This window comes from Podarcis vaucheri (assembly GCF_965113315.1).
Source record: "Podarcis vaucheri genome assembly, chromosome: 1".
Classification (NCBI taxonomy): domain Eukaryota; kingdom Metazoa; phylum Chordata; class Lepidosauria; order Squamata; family Lacertidae; genus Podarcis; species Podarcis vaucheri.
In genome coordinates this window covers 46,732,306-46,753,981 of record NC_138759.1, presented here as the reverse complement: position 1 = coordinate 46,753,981, position 21,676 = coordinate 46,732,306, and the positions used below count along the sequence as shown (strand labels likewise).

General features: G+C 43.9%; 1 protein-coding gene across 4 annotated transcripts in view; it reads right to left on the bottom strand.

The window, feature by feature from the left end:
• Positions 1-21,676, bottom strand: part of STARD9 (StAR related lipid transfer domain containing 9) — a 113,693-nt gene that overhangs the window by 69,439 nt on the left and 22,578 nt on the right. For all 4 annotated transcript variants that reach the window (XM_082239026.1, XM_082239028.1, XM_082239025.1 and 1 more), the window contains exons 4-14: positions 15,941-16,057; positions 14,426-14,458; positions 14,259-14,320; positions 13,302-13,414; positions 9,840-9,909; positions 8,581-8,653; positions 8,172-8,239; positions 6,022-6,119; positions 4,441-4,641; positions 2,746-2,843; positions 833-910 (exon numbers count right to left, since the gene is read on the bottom strand). In XM_082239026.1, coding sequence (XP_082095152.1) covers positions 833-910; positions 2,746-2,843; positions 4,441-4,641; positions 6,022-6,119; positions 8,172-8,239; positions 8,581-8,653; positions 9,840-9,909; positions 13,302-13,414; positions 14,259-14,320; positions 14,426-14,458; positions 15,941-16,057 — 1,011 coding nt within the window. The remainder of the gene's footprint in view (positions 1-832; positions 911-2,745; positions 2,844-4,440; positions 4,642-6,021; positions 6,120-8,171; positions 8,240-8,580; positions 8,654-9,839; positions 9,910-13,301; positions 13,415-14,258; positions 14,321-14,425; positions 14,459-15,940; positions 16,058-21,676) is intronic.

Below are 21,676 nucleotides of genomic sequence, written 5' to 3'. Positions count from 1 at the left end.
TTTTGTTATAGCAAGTGACATTTGCACACCAGCTAATAACCATTCCAAGTTTGCTTTGTATTTTGCTTTAAGCTGGAGATTTCTGGGTGTGTGCTGGGAGCATGTTACAGCATGCTTAGACCAGGCATGAGGAACCTGAGTGTCTTCAGATGTTTTTGGATGACAGCTCTCATCATCCCTGACCACTGGCCATGCTGGTTGGGGCTGATAAGAGTTAAAATCCATTAACGGCTCCATCCCTGACTTAGTTATTAATGATATCATTTGAGTTCTAGATGATTCAACTTTAAAGACATAACTATATTTAACTTACAGATAGGTAGCCGTGTTGGTCTGCCATAGTCAAAATAAAAAAATTCCTTCCAGTAGCACCTTAAAGACCAACTAAGTTAGTTCTTGGTATGAGCTTTCGTGTGCAAGCTTTTCGTGTGTATCTGAAGAAGTGTGCATGCACACGAAAGCTCATACCAAGAACTAACTTAGTTGGTCTTTAAGGTGCTACTGGAAGGAATTTTTTTATATTTAACTTATTTATTAAGAGCAGCTTCAGTGTTATAGCACATGCTGTGTACTCAGGAAGTCCCAGGTACAATGTCCAGCATCTCCACCTAAAAGCCACTAGTAATATCTGCCTGAGAGCCTGGAAGATGCCCCCAGTCAGAGCAAGGACTACTGGGCTGGAAGAACAAATTGACTGACATGGTATAAAGCAGTTTCCTGTATTCTTAGTAACCCAACTCAGGCAAAAGTGATATTGCTAAAAATATATATTTATATACAGATCTAATGACTGGCCAATTTAGACTCCATTTAATTAAACATTTGTACAAACCAGCTCAAAGCTCATCAGCATAGCCTTCAATCTATCAATTTCTTCTCGCAATTCTCTAATCAGCTTCACATTTGCATCCTGAAATATAGCAAGTATTAGAGAACAAACAAGCTTTTCAAAAAATAATAATACAGAAGTCCTATGACAGCATGGAAGCAACTGATTCCATATGGCTTGTTCTAAAAGAAATATGCTGGATGCTTGAGGGCATTGCTACGCTATATTTCTTTCTTTCTTTCTTTCTTTCTTTCTTTCTTTCTTTCTTTCTTTTAGTAGGGAAGAGAAATCATGGATCTCATGCTGAGTTCATACAGTGGTGCCTCACAAGACGAAATTAATTCGTTCCGCAAGTCTCTTCGTCTTGCGGTTTTTTCATCTTGCGATGCACGGTTTCCCATAGGAATGCATTGAAAATCAATTAATGCATTCCTAGGGAAACCGCCTTCAGACCAGGTCCGGGGACAGTCTGTCCCCGGACCTCTTCTGAAGGCTGGGGGGGGGGGACAAGGGCTTTTCTTTCCACCCCCAGCATTTAAAAAAACCCCGGGACAGCGGAGAACTTCTCCGCTGTCCAGGCGATCTTAAAATGCTGGCGGGCGGCATTTTAAAATCGCCCCGGACAGCGGAGGACTTCTCCGCTGTCTGGGGCGATTTAAAAGCCCCTGGGAAGGCAGGAAGGGGGGACAAAGACTTTTGCCCCCCGCCAGCCTTCAGAAGAGGTCCTGGACCTCTTCTGAAGGCAGGCGGGGGGCCAAAGTCTTTGCTCCCCCCCGCCTGCCTTCAAAAGGTGTCCCCGCTGCGGCGGGAGGTGTCCCCTGCCCCCCCGCCCGGCTTCGGAGCACCGGGAGAAGCCATCTCTCCGCAGCCCCTTGCTGCAAAAGACGTCGGGGGAAGCGGGGAAGCGAAGCGCTTCGCTTCCCGCTTCCCCCGGACGTCTTTTGCAGCAAGGGGCTGCAGGGAGATCGCTATCTCCCCCCAGCCCCTTGCTTCAGAAGAGGTCCGGGGGAAGCGGGAAGCGAAGCGCTTCGCTTCCCCGCTTCCCCTGGACGTCTTTTGCAGCAAGGGGCTGCAGGGAGATCGCTATCTCCCCCCAGCCCCTTGCTTCAGAAGAGGTCCGGGGGAAGCGGGAAGCGAAGCACTTCGCTTCCCGCTTCCCCCGGACGTCTTTTGAAGCAAGGGGCTGCAGGGAGATCGCTATCTCCCCCCAGCCCCTTGCTTCAGAAGAGGTCCGGGGGAAGCGGGAAGCGAAGCGCTTCGCTTCCCCCGACGTCTTTTGCAGCAAGGGGCTGCAGGGAGATCGCTATCTCCCCCCAGCCCCTTGCTTCAGAAGAGGTCGGGGGAAGCGGGAAGCGAAGCGCTTCGCTTCCCCGCTTCCCCTGGACGTCTTTTGCAGCAAGGGGCTGCAGGGAGATCGCTATCTCTCCGCAGCCCCTTGCTTCAAAAGAGAAGACCCGCTGTCCCCGGGGCAAGCTTCGTTTTGCGAAGCAAGCCCATAGGGAAATTCGTCTTGCGAGGCAACTCGAAAACGAAAAAACCTTTCGTTTTGCGAGTTTTTCGTCTCGCGAGGCGTTCGTCTTGCGGGGTACCACTGTAATTCATTTACTGCACAGCATATCTATACTGAATCTCCCCCTTATGTCTCTGTTAAAATTCAAACCGTGATTATACCTGGTGTGAACATGTGTAGTAGGTACATATATGATGAAATCACACCTTAAGTATTAACTAACAGTACCACATTGAAATAGTAACATTTTTATAAGCACAAAAACAGTAAGACAAAAATGCTGTGGCCCTTCACATATTATTTATTGGACTTTCACTTGAACTTTTGTAAGAGATATACTTCTTTACCCATTACATGGAGAGGAATATTGATTAATAAATGATAAAATAACAACATGGTAGCTCACCTCATTTACCCGGGGTTTGTTAATAATGTTTTTGGCATTTGAGGCATACCGCAACGTACTCATGGTCTCATTGTAACAAGAGTTTGCAGGTGAGATAGCTACAGATAAAAAAAGGGAAATACTGTGTAAATAAAAATTTGATTGCAAAAGCACACCACAGTTTTTATCCCTCCATGCAAAAATCACAAGACTATATAAACCCTATTTTCAATTTAGCCTGTCTGCATGAAGATGTCCAAGAGGGGTGAAAACAACAATGCAGTGTTTCCGCCTTTGCAGAAATGCCCCTCCAAACCAAACCCTCTTCACACTACCTACAGTCTTGCCCAAGGCCAATCGATAAGTCCTTGACTAAGCTGGAATTTGAAATCTCAACTTAAGAGTTATTCTGCATTGTGACTATAAAGTACTAGCGAGCCTCCCACTGGTTAATGTTAATTCAAGATAAATCACAGCAGATAAATCAAATGTACATTTCTGACAAAGTATGCATTGTTGAAAACATGGGTTATGATGGCTGACCTTCCTCTGGAGTAGAGGCTCACTCAACCAAGCCTCTTAAATTTCAAGCTCCATAGAAACAGACAGGCACACAAGCAAACAGACGACGAGCCTGCAAGCACATGTGCATGCTTTAAAAGGGCTTAGCAGAAGCTGCCCCTATTCTCAGGAAGGTCAGACACATGGTGACACATGCTTTAATTATGCTCAGATTAATTACTGCAATGCACTGTACATGGGCTGCCTTTGAGCAGCCTCCAGAACCTTCAGCTGATCCAGAAGGTGGCACCTAAGGGTCTCCATGGGTGCCTGACTTTGAAAACGCATGCCACTGATTTTACAAATGCTTCACTGGGGAAAAATTAATGTGCACTGGATTTCTAAATGGCCATCCCCTCCCATACAAGCCTGCCTGCCCATGAAGATCGGCAGAGGAGGCCCTCATTGGTGGCAGGAACATGACTGGCTGGAATGCAGGAGAAAGCCTTCTCTGTGGCAGCACCTAAATTATGAAATTCCTTGTCTCTTCAGTCGTTTCTCTCTTGCCTAGCCAAGGCACCATTATTCTGGCAGGCATTTGGCCTGCTGTGTTGGTGAGCTATTGGTAGAGCGACCACTTGTTTTAGCCTGTTGCTTTTGACTGTATGACTAAGAACAGCCCTGCTCCATCAGACTAAAGGCCTGCCTAGTCTCCCACATCCTGTCTCCCACAGTGGCTAACCAGATGCCTATGGGAACCCACAAGCAAGACATGAGTGTATTAACCCTCTCCCACTTCTGTTCCTCAGTAACCGGTATGATCGTGCATAATAACTAGTAGCTACGGATAGATTTATTCTCTATGAATCTGTCTAATTCCATTTTAAAGCTAAGATGTACTAATGTTTTATGAATGGATTTTATAGTTTTGCTTTTTTAAAAAAAAAGGTCTTAGGAACCCTGAGCATTATGACTACATGCATAAAAATCTGCTGAAATAAGTAAATGGCACACTCAACAAGGCAATCCTTCCAGCTCCCCACCCCCACCCCCAGCAGGCATTTTAACTGATGTTTGATTTTATAGCTTTTGCTGATGTTGATGTTTTGTATTGTATCTTTGTAAATCCCTTGGAAACTACTGTAGTTAAGTGGTACATAAACTGTTTAAATAAATAAAATACACCCTGCGAGGAAAATAGGGTTGTTAACTTACTTGCGATCATAATGGTCTTGGAATTGCCACCCAGACTGTCCTTCAGAAGCCAAGTGAGGATGGAGTCACGGTATGGAGTGTAAGCTTGACGCCTCTGGCTGCTGATACTGGCTCCAGAGTTATTGTCTGTGTGACTGCTATCCACTTCACTGGCTATGCTGTTTATACTCTGGCAGCTGCTGAACATCTGAGAATTTTGTGCTGAGAACAGGGGAAACAGTCGTAAGCCTCTGACGTGTGCCATTTAAATCTCTGGTGGGGATCCTATGGCCCTCCAGATGTGCTTGGACTACAACTCCCATCAGTGATGGCCAACGGTCAGGGATGATGGGAGCTGGAATCTATCAACATCTGAAGGGTTAACAGGTTTCCCATCCTTGTGATAAATATACAGTCATTACTCAATTGTTGTGGAAGAACCACATATATTTACTTAATGTAGCACTTGTGTCAAAACTAAAATCATAATGGTTTGTTGCTGGGTTAATATTATCCCACAACAGATAGTACCACCATTGCAAATTGATTGCTGGGTCAAATGTGAGTTGTATACCTAATGAATGATAGTAAATGTCACAATTCCTCCACTCGGGGCTCATCCAGACTTCTGTTTGTGCTGCAATTTGTAGGCACAATTTGTAGGTCCAAGCCGGTTCCCGCCTCCCTGGGAACACCTGCTATTTACCACTGAATTGGAACTAATGGCAATCTGCAGAAAACTCAACTGATGTTTGTTCTGATTCAGTGGTAAACAGGTTTCTCCAGCGAGACAAAACACACACACACACCACTCGAACCCGTGTCTGGAAAGCACAAAGCTGTGCCTACAAATCATGGCACAAATGGAAGCTTCGATGAGCCCTCACTGTTATCTTCCTCCAAGCTTTTTTTATTTAAAGATGCTAGATACATGTTCCCTTTTTGTACAGGTCCCATGCAAACATACTAACCCAGCACAATTTTTTTTTAATGACACGAGGCACCTTCCTGTTAGCCATTGCTATTCAGAGTCAGAAGGTAGTTTACTTGCAACTTCATTCAGCATCTTTCTGCTCTTGCTTCCCTGCGCCAGAGCACACTGTCCTACAGAGGTTTTTCTTTTTGAAAATGCTGGAAGTAGACTGTATGTTTCCCCACATAAACAGGAACAAAATCACACAACTGCATTGTTAAAAGAGTTTGTTCTTGGGTATAGCTTGTGGTGAGTGAGAAGAGAGCTTAAACAAGAGCATAGGTGCGGACGACACAGTAAACCTTGGCTTAGCTCAGCACAATATGGGAATGAAAAACTAGGGATGAGAAGAGTAGCAAGTCTGTATGCTGCCGGTAAATCATAGTTTGGCTTACTGTGACATTCAAATGAGGCCAATGTTTAATTTATTGTCCTACGCTGAAGTCGTTTCCCTTGGTAGTAACTGTAATAGTTTACAAACACTTAATTGATTTATCATGCCAAATGAGAATATAATGCATCATCATTATTGTTTGCCTGGTAAATTTTAAAGTAAGATTCAATAAGGCGTTTTGTATGGCAGCATTATGTCTAGCTATTGCTCCAATGAAAGATAACATTATTTATACCTAATGTGGAGATGACAATGCCAAGAGTAACCAATGATTTGTTAATATTGGCACCTTCTGTAATCCGATCTTTGCAGTAACTTGGATCAGCTCTTTCACTAAAACAAATCATGGAAAGAAGGAGATAAGTAACACTGTTCTATGGAATACAACAGCATAGCATCAAATTTTGAACACAGTGAGTGGAATTCATTGTTCAGTACTATTACGAACGCTTTCTCTGTATGAGCATAACAGCTTGCTAGTCGGAAAAACCCTCCCCACATGTTTGGAGGCTTCTCCTGACCTCCTGGAGCTAATTTCAGGGGCACCCAGGGAACACTGGAGGAAGCAGCGGGGGAAGCCTCATTGTGGGCTTCCACTGACAGTGTTTGCTGGTGTGTATGTCTACTTATCGCTAACAAGAGTGCTCTTGTTCTCTGTCTGGAACAGAGATCTTGTTGTTGGGTCTCACCAGCAGACAATGAGGTTTCAAGGGGGAAAGGCTCAGCCTCAAGACTAGTTGCCATCCCTTAAACCTGAGCATTTGTTTGCTATACAGATGGGGAGGAAGAGACCAGCAAAGAAAACAAGTGTTGTTTTCTTTGTTTCCTTTTGAAACCTCCCCATATATAACCCAAATAGGGTTTTTGTTTGTTTGTTTGTCTGTTTCATGGCATGCATCCACTCTATACTAAACATAGTAAAAGCTTTTAGGCCAATTCTAGCCCTCTCCCCCATTTCTCCTCTTTTAAAAACAGATTGCGTGGACAGGCGGAGTCCCCAGATCCTGCACGGTCCCCCCGTCATGTGGAATAACGACTCAAGACAACGTGCTATGGGATTAAATTGGCCACAACTTTATTAAATTTCAAATGTGGGTAGACCTTGGCTCAGGCATTGGGCGTTTCTCCTCTTTTAAAAACAGATTCCCTCAACGTTCTATATACTCATTGTTTTTAGGTCCTTGTCAAGCTATTTTGTGTTTTAAAATCCTTCCTTAATTTTACAATCTCATATTCTTTTGCATACCCGAGGAGTTCCCCAACTATGAAGAAACTACTACTTTGTGGTAGTCCCATTTTCTTCCACAATGATTGTCATTCGACCATCAAAGTTCACTATTAGAGTAAACGATAGTATCTCTGATAAATGTTTTCATTTATCCTCAACAGATTACATTGCATTTGCTGCTCCAGTTTGATTCAAAACAATGTAAATATGCTTGCTTCCAAAGGACCTAGATATGTTCAGTAGGAGGTAAAAACATTTCAAAGCTTTTTAATATGTATTGCTAACCTAAATTGCACCAAACAACCAGAAATGTACACATACATCTTTACTTAATCTTTTCTGGTGCTTGATACTATCAAAACCATATCTTCTTCCTACTTTGCCTCCTCTGTCTCCAGGATTTAGCTGGCCGTAATTTCTATACTTTCACTGTACAATTTAAAATATTATTAGAATTGAGTGTATCAAAAGTAAAAATTGTAATGTGGCATCCATTTATGACTGTGGTTTTCAGCTTTCAAACTGTGTTTGGGTAATTCTGGAGTACCCCAAAACTACAAGTTACTAATCAGTAATGGCAGACGTGGGTGGTGCTGTGGTCTAAACCACAGAGCCTAGGGCTTGCCGATCAGAAGGTCGGTGGTTCGAATCCCCGCAATGGGGTAAGCTCCCGTTGTTCGGTCCCAGCTCCTGCCCACCTAGCAATTCGAAAGCACGTCAAAGTGCAAGTAGATAAATAGGTACTGCTCCGGTGGAAAGGTAAATGGCGTTTCCATGTGCTGCTCTCGCCAGAAGCGGCTTAGTCATGCTGGCCACATGACCCGGAAGCTGTCTGCGGACAAACGCCAGCTCCCTCAGCCTATAGAGCGAGATGAGCGCTGCAACCCCAGAGTCATCCGCGACTGGACCTAACGGTCAGGGGTTCCTTTACCTTTAATGGCAGACAAGCTTCCTTGAAACACAGTTTTCCCTTCCAATGACAATGTGGGATTATGTTAAGGTGGTTACATTGAAGCTAGGTGTGAACATGCCCCAGAGTCCTCTGCAATACACAGGAGCCCCATGACAAGCAAGTTGATATGAAAATCCTTCCCTAAAAAGCAGAAAGTTTAAAAACAACTGGCTTAAAAATGCTATATTAAAAAGCAAAATATTACCTGCCTGCAAGGTCCACTAAGTTGATCTTGCTTGCAATTTCAGAGGGCAGATTGTTCTCTAATATAGCCTGAAAGGAAACAAATTCAAATTTGTGTGGATTTTGCCACATAAGAACACCACAAAAGGTAAGCATATATATCATGACCTTCACAAAACATAGGGTTTCAATGGTCTGGATCCTAATGTGTGCTGGTCTAAGGACTAAGATGGTCAAAAGAGCTCCATCACATACATAGTTTTAGGCAAATATTGGACTCCATGTGGTCCAATTGAAATTAACTAACTAAAAAAAGAAAGACTTATAAGCATTCCAGTCATTTTGATAAAATGGATTGATCATTCAAATCAATGCCAAAAACTTTTATCTTTGTGAGTTTCAAAAATTCTCCAATGGAAAATGGGACTAACCTGAGTATACTGGATGGTGAAGATAGCATGGGATCTGCTGCTGGCATCATGAATGTGTGTGGCTGCTGTAATTCTATATAGAAGAAAAAGCAGAAAAGTTTAAAAGTAATTGTCTCTAAGTCGGTATAGAAAATAGATGACAGCCAATATTAAGAAGCAGAAGAATCAAGTTGACACCATAGTTCCAAGATTGGATTGGGAACACTATCCATATCTGTTGTCAGGTATGTTATTCAAGCAGCGGTAAGGAACCTGTGGCAATCCAGATGTTTGTAGACTAAATCCCATCTGGTAATGCTAGCTGGTGCTGATGGGAGTTTGGGTCATCATCTGGAGAGCCACAGGTACCCCACCTGTGCTCTAAAGTTCTACCCTAGAAACCAGAAGTGAAAGGACTTTCCCTTAGAGTATTAATCTGTTAATTATGATTGGAAGTAAAAAGGAGTAACAGGAATAAAAATCAATAAGAATAATAATAATAATTTTTATTTATAGCCCACCCTCCCCAGCCAAGGCCGGGCTCAGAGCAGCTTACAAGCAATAATAAAAACAAGTTTAATGATTACAACTTAAAAACAAAATTAAAATACAACATTAAAATATTGAAACATTAAAATATTAAAATGCCTCCTCGCAGGAGGAGAAGGAAAAGAAAAAAGAAAGAGAGGGAGGGAATCAAATTGGCTCCAAGCCAAAGGCCAGGCGGAACAACTCTGTCTTACAGGCCCTGCGGAAAGAAATCAGATCCTGCAGGGCCCTGGTCTCATGAGGCAGAGCGTTCCACCAGGACGGAGCCAGAGTTGAAAAGGCCCTGGCTCTGGTTGAAGCCAATCTAACTTCCTTAGGGCCCGGGACCACTAGAGTGCTGCTATTTATGGACCTTGAGGCTCTCCGTGGGGCATACCAGGAGAGGCGGTCCCGTAGATACGAGGGTCCTAGGCCGTGAAGGGCTTTAAAGGTCAAAACCAGCACCTTAAATCTGACCCTGTACTCTACCGGGAGCCAGTGCAGTTTGAAAAGCACTGGGTGAATATGCTCCCATGGCAGAGACCCCGTGAGAAGCCTCGCTGCAGCATTCTGCACCCTCTGGAGTTTCTGGGTCAGCTTCAAGGGCAGCCCCGCGTAGAGCGAATTACAGTAGTCAAGCCTGGAGATGACCGTCGCATGGATCACTGTGGCCAGGTCAGGGCGGGAAAGGTAAGGGACCAACTGACCAAATAAGGAGGCAACATATTTTGGAGTTTTAAAAAGCAAAATACCTGTTTGCTATTCCTTCTTCCAGAAGTCCAACTACTTGTTTGTAGTCTGTAACCACATGTTGAGACAGACCTAACAGCGATTTTAAACACAATAGGACCCATCATTAATGAAACGTGCTTTCTATTTTTAGACCTAATATAGTCAGGTGCATTCAGATAACCCCATGCAAGAGCATTTCTGCCTGTGTACTGCTGAGAGGAAAGAGTGTAGTAGCAAATCTTATTCCAGAGTGTCTCTGCAAGAAACAAGACATGTGCTTTTATGTCACTTACAGTTGTTGGGATCCTGAACTGTGGTTGATTGTGCAGGAAGAAAAAAAAATCAAAACAACTGATTTGACAATAACGTAATGTGAACAACCTTTCTAAAACTAGGTAATCACTTCTGTGTTGAGTACAGATAAATAAACCAAAACAAATTAGTACAAGAAAAAAAGTGAAAACAATTTTTAACTATAAAAAAACCATTCTGTAAGCTTGCAAGAAAGGAAACTACAAGACAGAGATGCTACACTGCAGAATTCAGAATTAGTCCCTGCAGTCCCACTAGAGAGCAGCATACTGCAGCAATACAACTTCAGAACTAATAATATTAAAGGCCCAACATTGGAAAGATGAGCTGCTGCATTGGTAGTGACACACTGTTCTGTATTTACAGCTGCATGCAAGCACGTTGCTACTAAATTAAGTTGCAACAAAAATAAAGAATGCAAAAATACAAGCCGTTTGCAGTTCTGTAATACCCCTCCGCTACAGCATCTCAAATAGGATTCAGAGAGCACAACTGCTGGAAGATCTCTCACAGCTACTGCAGTAGTTTGCACATTTTACTCCGGAAAGTCATATAAAATTAAGGTATGTCAATGGTGGTAGAGATGGAATAGCAGGAAAAGCACCATGTGGTTGTTTTAGAAATGAGTGACCATTTTTAAATATCACAAAGATCTGAAAGTCTTTCCAGGCTAAAAATTGGTCCTGCGTTGCATCATTTCCTGATGTTAAAAGATGCTGGTTCCTAAACAGCTGAACCATCTGGAAGAGAGAATTTTGTAACCATTCCAATAGGTAGCATTAAAAGGCTTTCAGAGTTTTAAAAGGCTAAGATCTAGAAATTATTTACTGTAAATAATGATAGCATGGAAACTACCAAAAACATCTGGTACCGTTCCTTTCTTTTTAAAAACTGAGGTTTGCAACTGGAAAATGTGCTGCTTGTATAAACAGTGAGGCAAAATGCCGCTGACACAAAGACGGGTGCCTTGTTCATACATAAGCTTACTAGGAATGCAAGAAGCATAGGACCAAAACTTGCATATTTTAATTGCACCTAAGGCCAGAACTAAACATTACTGAGGATGTGAGACTGTTGCTCAAAGTCTTCTCTCTCCCCACATAGTTTTTTCCCACCCCCAAAACATGTATTAAAACAAAATGTGTGACAGATGCATCTTGCTGCAGCCAATGGAGTGGAGCAGAGCAGAGCAGAGCAGAGGAACTAGCAATGAAATGATGTCATATTCCACATTTTATTTTACTAGACTCATGAGGGACGCATGATAACAAAAAATGCTGTTTTCCGTGACAGGCAATAGCCTGCAGTTATGCAGTATATTTCTAATTAAACTTAAGTTCATTAACTGAAACCAGCAGGTACACACACTTCACAACTCTCCTGCAAACTGCTGACTTTTCGGGTTGTTTTTGCTACCTATAAACTCTTTACTGCCTGGACTTTTAAAAAGCACAATGTGTGCAATAATAGAAAAATTAAGTTTTGCCCTTTGTTGCAGAAATTAAAACTGTGCTAGTGTTATCCGTATAACAAAATTCCATGATGGAAAAAACATGGACTGGTGTGATTCAGCTCATTTTGAATAGTCAGAAGCCGCTGGCCTGGTGGGGTGGAGCTGCAACATTAACTTCCTGGCAGGTGTGTAGCTGCTGCTTACCAGGAGTGGGAAAGACAATGGGGGTAGGGACACTGGCATGATGCATGCAAACCAAGAGGAGCAGCAGATTGGCTCCATTGCTGCACTCGCATTTCCAAGTACTTTAAAATCCTGTGATCTGTCTTTAAGGTAGGCAATGCCCGCAATGCAGAATTGGAAGTATTTTAAAGTTTCCACTTCTATGGAGGAGGCAGCTCCATCCCTTTATGTTTGCAGAACTATCCCTTCACAGGAATAATTTACAGGCAAGGGAGTTTGTTCTGGAACAGGTTCCAACAAGATATCACTAGATCAGGGAGAGTTTGGCTGAACAAGTTACAAAGCCATCTTGATTCTAGGGCTACACACATAATCCACCATCCTTGGCAGCAAGTCCCATGAAATGCAGTGGAATTTATGTCTGAGTAAACAGGCATAAGATCACACAGTAAATTCCTTAAAACCCATGCACCTATTTCAGTTACATACCCTCCAAGACGCTGAGGTGAAAAACTGGGATGTGTGTCTAGGGTCATGCTTCTATGCAAGTGACGTGATCTGCACGGGATCGTGGCCCTCAAAAGATGTGTTTTGAGGGGGGCTGTGTTCTCATGCCCCCAAGCACACATTTTGGGGTGCCACACAAGATCGTGGCCCTGCTTTTTTCAGGATGAGATCGCAGAACCCAAAATGGGTGCCATGCTCTTGTGAGAAATAACTGGATGCCCCGCTTTTATCAAGACAGTTGAAGGATATGCAGTTACTAGGATATAGTGTTCCTTTTTAAAACATCACCACTTTCTGAAAAGCTTAGCTTAAGAATATATGCAGAAATATATGGACCACACTTTTCTTTGCTAACTGCTCATCTAAAAGCAGCCTTTCCCAACATCAGTCACCCCTGGGCCACTGGCCACACTGATTGAGCCTGATTGAAATTACAGTCTAAAACATCTGAAGGTCCACTTAGTTTGGGAAAGGCTCCTCTAAATAAATAATTCAAATGAAAGATGGGAGAAGTAAAGTGAAATATTATCCTACTTACTAAAAAGCTTTTAAATATGCATATACATGCACCAAGCTACCATCTGGCTAGTAACTCAAACTGAATCACCAGTTTAAAATCAATTTAGTTTATGTGGTCTCACAACAGCATTTTAAGTCTACCACATGACACTGTTCAACAAAGGCAGTATTTCACATATTTCAGGCATCTAGCCAAATCCTTCTGAGCATTTGAACTGCTAATGTTTCATCATTAGCAACAGAAGTGCACCAGAGCTTTGCTGGAACTTATGGGCCTATCAGAAGACACAGACGCTAGGCAACAACCACCATATATGGAATGTTCAAGCAGGATTCCCAGAATTTGGACAGATGCCATTTCCACTACAGTGTACTTTTTATGCCGTCGCTCTGGCTGCTATTATTATCCATATCTTTCTTCCCATATATAATTAATGAAAGCAAAGGAAAAACGAAAATGAACAAATCACGCACATAATATCAATTTGCCATGTTAAAAGTCGCTGACCTTGAACATATGGACCCATCTCAGGATGTTCACGGACACGAAGAGTGTATGGCTTCTTATGGCCTGACTGCCTTAACAAGTCTCGGACTCGCTCGTTATAGATTTCAAGGAAACTGAAAAGTAGAGGGAATGATACAGGAATTCTGGGTCAGCCTGGATGTACTTCTTCACAAGCAGAAGCTACGCATGATGAGGAAAGAAGATCATGCCTTTCTGCCCTGCCCACCAGACACACTTAATCCACCTCTAGGTTGTCCAGTCATAACATTGTCTAGCGCCTAACATTCAGATCTTTCCTCCACTTGCGTTCAAGCCGTCTCCTAGCTTGTTTTCTCGCCCTAAGCTCTGGAGTATATCAGGGGGCCAAAAAGGCTCCATGAAGTGGGAGAGGACACTCAGGGGCGATTATGTCAACAGCCCGAGGCATTCAGGTGTTCCAGAGGTCGGCCAGGGCTTTGATAGGGGCACCAGTCATATCAGCTGGTAAAACCCCTAGAGCCGTTTGGAATCCCACTGGATCCATCAGCCTCCGAGGGCGGACCTTCCTAAAAGGTGTCCCCCCCCCCCCGCCTCTGCGGAGGGGAAAGGTGCTGACAGCCTAAATCTCAACAGGAAGTGATCTGACCATAACAAGGGACTGATGTCAATGTCCCCCCACCTTCAAATCACCCTCTTCCTGCCCAGTCGAGAAAACAAGGTCCAGAGTGTGGCCTGCCAGGTACGTTGGGCCGGTGACATATTGGGACAGCTCCATGGTTGTCATGGTGACCATGAAGTCCTGAGCTGCCTCAGAGCCAGCTGCCTCGGCATGGATGTTGAAGGGTCGCAGAACCAGCAGTATATTTAACTACTCCAGCCACAATCATTGACGGTGTTAGGGCTACAGCCTTAGAGGACGAATTAGAATGGTAAAGACCTACAGAATCACATGACAAAGGGAAATAGAAACACACATACCTGACTTCTACTCTGCATGATGCTGACTGTTTTGTATAGTCATCTTCTCTTGAAAACAGACCCTACAGAAATCAGACATTTTCATTTTTTGCTTTCTGGATCAGGGTGAAGGGGTAGAATCAATGAAATTTTAACAATGTAAATATTTGGTTTAATTAAATAAATACCTCACATATACGAGGTGTTAATCCAATGGATGCCTTGAAAAGTGAAGAAAGAGACAAGATTGCTGTTCATTTGTGTTTATAAAGAATCGCTTGGTATTTAAACAATGGTAAAATTTCCTTGGTACCATGTGACTATAGCATGGAAAGCTAAAAAAAAAGGGAATTATTATGGGAGCAAAACTGTTTTAGATAACTGGTAGAGTCAGATCATAAAACTGGAGAGTTGTTCTGTGACAGAATTGGGGAGTGAAACAAGAACTGCATTGTGCAGAAGTCCACTTGTGCAGTTTCTGACCCACTCATCCTCACTGCTTCTCCCCCCAATGTCTCCATTGAGAGTGCAAAGTGTGTGTGTTCAAAATCAGTGAAGACTGTTTGAACTCACACACTTGTGACCTCTACACACCACACGCTGCCTCTGTCTAGTTTTTCCTGATTGCCACCACCTAATGCATTCCCCACACAAATAACAAATCCCAGGCTTTTCCTGAAGGCCGCTCAATTCTCAAGAGAAACTATAGTGAAAAGCAAAGGAGGCTGCAATGGGGAGGAGAGGGTGAGAAAGCCCTGCTGTGACAGAAGACTTGTTTGCGTAATTTTGGCTACAAACCAATAAGTTATAATAATTGAAAATCATATAGTCCGGACCCCTGTGCAACAACAAACTCTTTTTAATCAAACACTCCTGTTAGTTTAAATCATACAGATTCACAGTACATAGCAGGATTAAGCAAGATTCACAACACTAGAAGTGGCCTTCTGGACTGGACAACTGCACTCAAAACAATTTAGGATGGCAAAAGCAATACTGCCTTGAAGAACTGAAATGCTTCAGCTATGCTAATATCTATACTGGTGCGCATGTAACTTGCTCATTGTCCGTATTAATGTGAACTTCCTCTATTTTTAGCTTCAAAAATTTAACATTTGATAGTGCCTAACGTTGAACATAGGGTGAAAGAGGGAAAGAATCCCAAGAGTCAGTTTCAAAAACAAACCTTGATTAGCACTTGTGGTTTGAAGAGAAACAAGCCTATGTTTAGATATCACAACAAGCTTGACTTGCTCTCTGGTATTGCAGTATTGAAGAAATGGGAGTGGGAGAGAAGCAGAGCAATAACTTTTCATCAGCATGCATTAGCATATTCTGTGTGCATATCACATCGCCATTTGCTTCTAACTATGGTTTTTAATGTGATATGTGAACCAGGCCAAGATGACATCACTTTCATACATCCATCTCATTAAGGCAGAATCCAGACAAACATAAAAAACCACTGTGAAAATGCTTTTTTAATAAACATTTCAAAAAAAAAAAATTGAATTTGACATTAAGCTCACCATCGCAATCTAGTGTCACATTTGTATAATGCACTTAAAACATTATATTTGCAACTATATAGCTGAGTCCTAAGTCACCAATGCTTAAAATCCAAAACATTCTGCTGCATATTGAACTTGAGGCATTAGCATATTTAAAGCAAAACACATAATGTATTGAAGAATATAACTCACTGGAGTGCCCATCATGGTGTATGTTTTCCCTGAACCTGTCTGTCCATATGCAAAAAGACAAATGTTGTATCCTTTAAAAGCACTGGATAATACTGAAGTACCAAGGTCTTGGAAAACCTGAAATGAAAAAAAGAGAGGGAAATTATATTTAAATTATATTGGAAGTCGAATGGAATCCAAGAATGTAAACGTTCAAAAACCAAATCACAGCTTCTGATTGGCTGCAGGAAGCTCCTGCAGCCAATCAGAAGCAGTGGAAGCCCCGTTGGATGTTCAGGTTCCAACAAAATGTTTGCAAACCAGAACAATCACTTCTGGGTTTGCGGCGATTGGGAGCCAAAACATGAGTTGCAGGGTGTTTGACAACCAAGGTATGACTGTATTATGTATACTTATCCTCAGTAATGTTCAGGAAGCATGAGCAGGAAGGAGCCACTCCAGGCCTCAGCATCTTCAAAAGGGGAAGATGCATTCTGCCTATCAGCTAATTTTCCAGTCCTGCCAACGTCTTTTAACTATGAGAATCATGCTCATACTTCTTGTATGGGTTTAAGGGACATGAAAGTGAGGCTCTATTTGCCACACAATTTTATGAAAGTCACACCCAATTAACAAAGAACTCCCCCTCCACCAAAAAACCCTGTAGTGTGCCTAATGCAACAGTAGTTCCTTTATAAACTACTACACGAAGAAAGCTGTAACATCTGCAAATTGGAAGTGCTCCCCCAATCCTGCTTCCACAAAAAACCTCATGACTTTTTGTTTCTGTATGTTTGTTGTATTTGGCATAAGGAATCTTGTTTCAAAAGATTTAGGCTTTCAGACAATATGCAAGGTTTCAGCACATACAGAAGGTACGTAGAAAGAAGGAAAGGTGCAAAGAACCTGGAAACAGCGGGCTACAGAGGTGGTGCCATGAAACAGAACCCAGCTATTTTCTAATAGCTGCTCTAAATTTTGTATAAATTATCAGATTTTGCACTTTGATGACTGTCCTGCAGATGTTCCAAATCCACACTAGCCTGAAGAACAAAGCCTTCCAAAGATGCAGCACAGAAAAAGTTCTGTCACGTGACAGGAGAACACCATATGTTTACAAGGCAGTAAAACAAACACAGTATATTAAAAACAAAAATGACTTAGTTTATTGCACAAAGAAAATAAATCACTTGCTATTCAAGCACAGTTAGCTCAGATGACATATTTTGCTAACATACAAAAAGACAATCTGTGAACTTGAGAGGAAAGTCTGAGAATATCTGAAAAACATTTTGTCTGGTTTGAATATATTCTGGTTAGCCTTTCTATAAGTCTAGTAGTAATAACTTCAGAAGTCCCTATTATACACTTCATACCTTTTTATCTAAAAAAAATTGGGTCAGGCTTATGAAAACCTTATAGACCTGACCATGGAGAAAACTGTACACTTCCATGTCCAAGCTGTAGAGCTCAATATGGTCAAAATGTTTTGCTTTTAGGAACATCTCAAATTAACATCTGCTGCTTCTCATTTTAGACTCAAATAGTCTCAAACACCACAACTAGAATTTTCAAGAGATTTTGCTCCACTGTAATCACATATATGCACTTGTTTTATAAAATAAGATCACAGGCAACCTTTTGCCCTTGAGGCTTTTATTTCCAGCTCTGGAAAAACATTGTGGTGGAAGTCTGGTTTTGGCCTGACATAATCTTGAAGGCTGCTTTATAGCACTATTGTAACATCTGTTTTTACTTAAGTTTGTTTCTATGAAGAATTCAGTGGGTGCTATCCAACTAAGTCATAGACTAGGCCCACTGAAATCTTTGGACACAAGTTACTTAAATCCATTTACTTCCATAGGTCTTCTCAGAGTATGATGGGTAAACTACAGTTCCCATGATTCTTTGTAGGAAGCTATGTGCTTTAAATATATGGTGTGTATGCAGCCACACATAGAACATTATTATTTCCCCAAGAATTCTGTTTATATCAGAAGTGAAGTAAGTGCAGTCGTACCTTGGAAGTTGAACGTAATTCGTTCCAGAAGTCTGTTTGACTTCCAAAATGTTCAGAAACCAAAGTGCGGCTTCTGATAGGCTGCAGGAAGCTCCTACAGCCAAACGGAAGCTGTGGAAACCCCGTTGGAAGTTCGGGTTTCAAAGAACGTTCGCAAACCGAAACACTCACTTCCAGGCTTGCGGCGTTCAGAAGTCAAAATGTCCAAGTACCAAGGCATTCGAGATCCAAGGTACGACTGTACATGTCTTCACTCCAAACAGACAATTCATAGAGTGGTGAGGCGTTGCTTAACCCAGTGTTTCCCAACCTTTTTTGGGCAAAGGCACACTTGTTTCATGAAAAAAATCTCGAGGCACACCACCATGCCAGATGGGGAAAGGTCACTTTTTACTTATGTAATAAAAAATAAAAAAATAGTAACAGCATAGAAGGTAATGGTTAGGCTAGCATCCCTCTTCCAAATATGCTACGTTTTTATTTGCAGGGACTGTTCTACATGGGAAGGGGAAAGGAAAGTTAATAGAAGGAAAGGCGGGTGGGAGAGAAAGAGAAAGAAAGAGGGAAGGAAGGGGGGAAGAGAAGTGGAAAGGAGGGAGACCGAGGCGGGGGAGAAGCGTCTGGAGAGTTGCTCCGAAGTTTGGGGGGCCGCGGGGGTGGGCGCGCGTCCCAGGAGGCGGAGGCCAGCCCGGGCTGGGAGCCGCGCCGCGGCCCGGGGGCAGAAGGCGGACCGCGGCTCCTAGGATGTGGAAAGGGGACGGCGGCGCAGGGGGAGGAGACCCGCACGGCTAGGGCAGCGCACAGCGGGAGGAGAGCGGGCCGGAGGCGGGCGAGGGGGGCCGCGATCCCGCGCGCCGCAAACATGGCCTCCTTCCCCGCGGGCCCCGCCGAGCCCCCCGGCCGGGGAGGGCGGCGCACCCCCGCCGCTGGAGGAGAGCAGAGGCAGGAGGAGGAGGACGAAGGCGCTGCCGAGGAGGCGCGCCAACTTCTGCCAACTTCGGCGCCCGCCCCGTCGCCACAGGCTCCTCCCGGCCGAGAGCCAGAGGACGGCGGCGGAGCAGGAGGAGGAGGATCGGGTTTGGCGACGGCTGCTGCGTCCTCTCCAAGCACGGGGCTGGCCTCCGCCGCGCCCGATCCTCCGCGCTCGCCGCGCTTCTCGGCGGAGCAGGTCTCGTGCGTGTGCGAGGCGCTGCTGCAGGCGGGCGACCCCGGCCGGCTGGGCCGCTTCCTGGGCTCGCTGCCGCCCGACGCCGAGGCGCCGTGCCTGGAGGCGCAGGCGGGCGAGAGCCTGGCCAAGGCGCGCGCGCTGCTGGCCAAGGCGCGCGCGCTGCTGGCCTTCCAGCGCGGCGACTTCGCCGAGCTCTACCGCCTGGTGCAGAGCCGGCGATGGGATGTGGGAGGGAGCTCGCTCGCCGCCCCGCGTGTGCCTACGTGGGGCACGTTACAGCCCCGTGACGTCAGCGCCACGCAGGCAGCCAGGCAGGCAGACGGCGAGAGCCCCGCGCTGGGCGGCCTCTCCTCGCTGCCGCCGCCCCGCCTCTCGCCGCCCAACTCGCCCGCCTCCCTCCCACGGCACACCAGGCAACGTCTCGCGGCACACTAGTGTGCCGCGGAACACCGGTTGGGAAACACTGGCTTAACCCCATCCTTTTAAGCTGCCATCTGCTCAACAGCCCACCACTGGCTTTCTCCTTGCAAAATCAGAGATAGAGCAGTTTGAGGAGCTATTTTCAGCAGACAGGGCTAAGGAAGAAAGAGTTAAACACACACACACTGTCTATCTGGTCTTTGGCATGGCCTGAAACTATCCTCAGCTGCTGATACAAACATAACAGACCAACACATAATGAATTGTTCCACTCTACGTTGACATAAAACTGTTAGCTAGCGTCAGACCTTAACCTCTTATTAAACTAGCCAAATAATCCACTCCCCTCTATCAAAATTATAAAAGCCAATGACAAGAAGTCATAGGAATCTTCATAGAAAGGATGCAGAGAATACAGCCCTTTCTTATTTTTTTAAAAAGTACTGTAATAGACTATAATGCAGGAAGGAAGGACTAATGTAATAGCTTTGTCTCAATGATACAGGGTCTTTTCTGCATGTGAACTCTCACGAGGAATACCAAATTAATCCCAGCTGAAGGCTTTCTGTGTGCAAAGAAAGCAGCCACCAGAACACAGGGAACCCCATTATATTCCTTAATGGAGCAAGAAACTTCTGCTATGACACTGGGTTTATTTAAGCAACATTACACTATTCATGACGAAGAAGAAAGAGCGAGACTGTGGTCATTTTGAAGCATTTCTCTCTCTTGTAAATAGATGACTGGCTACACTACTAGGAAGCCAAGCCAATCTTCAGATCCTCACTTCTCTGCTCAATTAAACAGGAAATGGTGAAACGGAAGAGACGGCTGCTCTCCAACAGATAAATCTATAGGAAAAATCCTATTGGCTGTGTGGCCAGAATGGAGTTCTGAAGATTTAAAACAACATCCTGCCTCTCTTGGTTGGCCAAAGGTACATCAATGCGCATCTCTGAAACTGTGCTACCATGCTGTGGGCAAGGTAGCTATTGGTCTACCTCATCTCTCTTGAGTTTCTCAGGGTAAAAACCAGACAATTGCTACACAAGACCCTGCTGGATTCCTGACACTTGACTGTTTTGCCCAAGAGGAAAGGCAACGTAGAAGTCCTGACATTTATATGTAAGTTTTAAAATTAAGGAATGCAACTCAGTGCTTTTTTTTCTGGGGGTACGCAGGGGTACACATACCCCTGAACATTTTGTGAATCTTTGTACTTTTGTCCATTTACTGTATTTATTTTTCCTGATTTGAACTATAAAATGGTGATTTTCTTGAGTCACAATGAGAGTACAGTCATACCTCAGGTTACAGATGCTTTGGGTTGCGCACCGCGCCAAACCCGTACGTAGCGGAACAGGTTACTTCTGAGTTTTGGCGCTTGTGCATGCACAGAAGTGTTAAGTTGTGCTTTGCGCAGAAGCGCTAAATCACTATCCACACGTGCGCAGACGCGGTGCTGCGGGTTGCGAAAGTGCTTCCCACATGGATCACATTTGCAACCTGAGCGTCCACTGTACTCCTAAAAATTTTTTTAGAAAAAAAGCACTGATACAACTTAACTATGTGTTGCATTGAACAAAATTGGGGCAACTTTTCTTTCTCCATGCACCCCCTAAATCTCTTCTGGGAGTTTCCCCAAGCCTCTGGGGCATATGGAGGGCATGATGGGTGTGTGGGGAAAGGAGAGGGAGGGGAGGTTCCTTGCACAAGCAGAAATCCTTGTGCAAATGGGACAACTTCATTGGAGACAAAGAAGTTGGGCAACACACAGCTTGGAAATCAGCACCCCAGAGATTCCAGCAGCTGCCCAGAGCACAATTCTGTCAAGAGACATAAGAAAGGGTCCTACCAAGTCTCTAGAAATAGTCTCCCTGAAAATTTGATACTGCAGTATCTCCCTCCTTCCTCCAATACAACAAAACAAGAGACTGCAGCATTGTTATTTTGGATTATCCAAGGAAAGGGGATCAACTCCAAAGGTTAATTAGGGAAAGATTCAACTTAGTATGTGTTTCTGGTAGTGGTCAGCACATGGTAACATGCACACACACCTTTCACATAGCCTCCCAGTCTGGCACAGAGATATTGGATGCATGATGTGGTGAGAAATAATGCAGTTATTATTTGCACAACATTAGGGAGA